The following is a 3542-nucleotide window of genomic DNA, read 5'->3' as shown; positions in this document are numbered from 1 at the left end:
GTATGTATATCATTACTCGTCGTTATTACTATTATCATTACTATCATCATTGTTATTAACATCATTATCATTACTATTATCATCACTATTGTCATTACCGTTATTACTACAACAGCAAAAGTAATAGCGCCAATACCAGTACCCTCGCCCCCTTTCCCCTCGAAGAAATATTCCCCTTTAAAAGGCCCCAAGCGGCTTCAGGGAACTCACTTGAATTCCCTGATCCAAGGAAGCATCTCCAGGTCGCGGTTGTCACACAGGTGCATGTAGTCTCCCCCCGTGTGCCAGGGGTAGAAGGAGTGGAATCTGGAATATGAAAATAGATACATGGGTAGAATTAGATAAAATGCAATTAAGTGAAATGAGATTTTTCAAAAATGATTTAAGAAATAAATAGAGAAATAATAATAATAATGATAATAATGATAATAATAATAATGATAATAATAATAATGATAAAATAATAATAATAATAATTATACATTCAAATTTTCTGTTTCATTAGATTCATAATTATTTTGAAGGAATAGAATTTTATATGATTCTTTTTCAAATGCTTGTTTACCTGGAATGAATATCGGTAATAGGAAAAAATCGCTTATTTTTCAATCAAATGCATATTCGACTTAAAGGCACGGCACCTGAGATAAGGTTCTTTTTGCAGTCAAATATATTTACCCTTAAAACTTACCCATTTTTTCCCAAGTAAATGTTTATTTCAATTACAGGAATGATACGTGAGATAATTATTTTTTTCTTCTTCATCTTCTTCAAATAAATCCTTTTTAATTTAAGGGAATGATACCCGGAAAAAAAACATTGAGATTATCTAATCTTTGCTAGTTAGTTTCTTCAAACTATTGCATCTTATTTCTTCTAAATTTGATTATAGATATGAGAGCACTAACGCGAGATTGAGCAATACTCTAACTCACCCCATGCCAAAAATAGCCAATTAAAATGTTTACCAATACACTAGAGGCAAAAGTTCGGTCTTGACACATCTCATTTACCGACTTCAAAAAAAATCAACAGTGATATGATATCTCGAATTTTATCAGCTCCTTCGCCTCGAGTAATTAATAATTTGCTTTCCCTCTTCTACCAACAGTTTGATGTCAGCAGCCTAAACAGCCAAGAACAATTTGCATAAAAGGGTTCAGATTCCATGTGGGTTGGTGGGAAAGGGAGGTGATTACTGTAGATTGCAATGAAAGAATGTTTTGTATTATCATCTCTCCTCTTTCTCGCCTCACTCTTCTCGTCTCTCATGTTTCTCTCCTCTCTCCTCCTCATCCCTCCTCCTTCTCTCTTTCCTCCTCCCATCCCTCCTCTTTCTCTCCCTCTTCTTTCTCTCCTCCCTCCTCCCATCCCTCCTCTTTCTCTCCTGCCTCCCCCCATCCCTCCTCCTCCCTTCCTTCCCCTACGTACCTAATCATGTAGAGACCTTCCTCCGGCAGCGTGGACTTGTTGTGCTTGAGGACGTGGTACAGGTACTCGTCGTGGCCCCAAGACATGTACACTTTGCTAAGGCCGCAGTTGGGTTCGTAAATTCCGTATTTGGAACTGGAGATGATAATTAAGATCATTGGCGGTACAAAAAAAAAAAAAAAAAAAATATATATATATATATATATATATATATATATATATATATATATATATATATTAGCTTATGTAATTCACGCGAGGCTGATATTTAAGTCTGTCTCCGCTAAACCTTTGTCCACAGAGAAGCGCTTGTGAAGTGCCCACGGACGAAATTTTATGATGGATGAAAGTGAATCACGTACTTAAGTTTCGGGTCCTTCATATCGGGGTTGTCGTGGAAGGTCGTGTCCCTGTAGACGACCGACTTCGCGACCTCGCAGCCGACCACGAAGGTGTCGCCGACGGTGGAGAACTGAGGCTCGCCGTAGAACGCCATCACCTGAGGGGGGGGGGGGGAGGTCGTGGTGGTCGTTTAGATAAAGTCGTAGAGGTTGTCATAGCAGTCGCAGCAGTTAAAAGCATAGCTGTCTGTAACACGCCGTAACACAGAGAAAAAGTGGAGCTATGTCTTCCCCCGCCCACCCTGCCCTGGCCCACCCGCGCCCACCTCCCCCTAGCCTTCCCTGGCCCACCTTGCCCAGGTCGTGGATGAGGCCCGTGAGCTGCAGCCAGTCCTTGTCGGGGTGGGCGGCGCGGATGCGCTCGGCCGTCTGGAAGGCGTGCACGATGTTGGGCACCGACACGTCGGGGTCGCTCTCGTCCACCAGCGCGTTCAGCCTCTGCAGCGCCTCCATGATGCTCGCCTCGAACTTGTCGAACTTCCGCCAGTGCTCGTGCTGCGGGGGGGGGGGGGGGGGGAGGAAGGATTTTTACGATGCTGGGTAGAGGAAAAGTCCAGTTGAAATGCGCATTGTTCAGATCTCTCTCTTTCTTTCCCTTTCTCTCTCTCTCTCTCTCTCTCTCTCTCTCTCTCTCTCTCTCTCTCTCTCTCTCTCTCTCTCTCTCTCTCTCTCTCTCTCTCTCTCTCTCTCTCTCAACACCCCACCTTCTTCTTGACGTAGTCCAGCGTCTGGTTCGTGTGCATCTTCACGTAGGTTTCCTTGACCTTCTTCAGCTGCGGGTCGTCCGAATCCTCAGGGAAGTTCCTGAAGTTCCATCCCGACTTCTTGATGGCTTCCCCCGGGCCCGGGAACACCAGCGACGGGTCGATCATGAGGATGCGGGGCGTCGGGGAGTCTGCAGGAGAGCCGCTGGTCAGCTTGGTGTCAAGGAAGCTCGTTCAGTGTTTTTATTATGCCTTTTATTTTATATATATAATATATATATTATATATATATATATATAAAATATTATATATATATATAATATATATACAATATATATATAAAATTATATATATATTATTATATATATATATATATTGTCTGTGTGTGTGTGAGTGTGTGTGAGTGTGTTTGACTGTATGTATGCATGTATGTATGCATGTTTGTGCGTAGGGCATGTGTTTTTAGCATAAAACTATTGTCCATTGTGGTTGTACTGCATTCTTCAATATCTCAACTGAAGACTTTAAATCTCCCTACGATTTTTAAAACGTCGTCTAAACGAGAAAAAATGGCATAAAATGACTCGGGATGTGTTTACCGAGAAAGTCTATTTTGGGGTTAAGAGCTTGTCCGTAACGATTTGAGAAGAAAAATTTTTATCAAAGGAGTCAACAAGTAGCGTAAAAATTCTCATCGCGAAGGACAACTTGCTCACAACAGACTCTGTAACACAACGTCTTATTGACTGTATCCAAAAAAATACAATTTGTGGGTTTTTGGAAAGGGTTTTAGTAACGGCGTGTTAAAGTAAGTTTTCTTGAACTTATGGCGGATTGAGATCTCGTTCAATTTTCTCCTGAAACGGTGAATTCTAGAGTTATCGAACGCATTTTCCAAAAAGAGAAGTCTTTCTAAGTAAGACTCTCGTTAGCAAAGCTTTAAAGGGTCTTTAAAAAATATTTAACGAGCCAAATAAATATATGAAGGATATATAATTCCAGTAAA

General features: G+C 41.2%; 1 protein-coding gene across 1 annotated transcript; it reads right to left on the bottom strand.

Annotated features, from left to right (window-relative positions):
• Positions 1–183: 183 nt before the first annotated feature.
• Positions 184–2725, bottom strand: LOC119576801 (inositol oxygenase-like). Its single transcript, XM_037924445.1, has 5 exons — positions 2537–2725; positions 2124–2327; positions 1794–1930; positions 1432–1566; positions 184–306 (listed from the first exon to the last, which is right to left on the bottom strand). Exons 1-5 carry the CDS (start codon positions 2702–2704, stop codon positions 207–209), a joined length of 744 nt encoding a protein of 247 aa, XP_037780373.1. The 5' UTR covers positions 2705–2725; the 3' UTR covers positions 184–206.
• Between the last annotated feature and the right edge of the window lie 817 nt (positions 2726–3542).

The sequence above is a fragment of the Penaeus monodon genome, chromosome 9 (assembly GCF_015228065.2).
Source record: "Penaeus monodon isolate SGIC_2016 chromosome 9, NSTDA_Pmon_1, whole genome shotgun sequence".
Taxonomy (NCBI): domain Eukaryota; kingdom Metazoa; phylum Arthropoda; class Malacostraca; order Decapoda; family Penaeidae; genus Penaeus; species Penaeus monodon.
Note: the sequence above shows the minus strand (reverse complement) of the source record. Positions and strands in the feature narration are given on the sequence as shown.

What these genes read in the sequence shown, in the direction of transcription:
- LOC119576801 (XM_037924445.1), bottom strand. Translation starts at nt 2,704, where the DNA reads ATGATCGACCCGTCGCTGGTGTTCCCGGGCCCGGGGGAAGCCATCAAG. An exon ending in TCATCCACGACCTGGGCAAG is followed by an intron (nt 1,931 to 2,123) that starts GTGGGCCAGGGA and finishes CCCCCCCCTCAG; the next exon opens with GTGATGGCGTTCTACGGCGA. An exon ending in ATGAAGGACCCGAAACTTAA is followed by an intron (nt 1,567 to 1,793) that starts GTACGTGATTCA and finishes TATCATCTCCAG; the next exon opens with TTCCAAATACGGAATTTACG.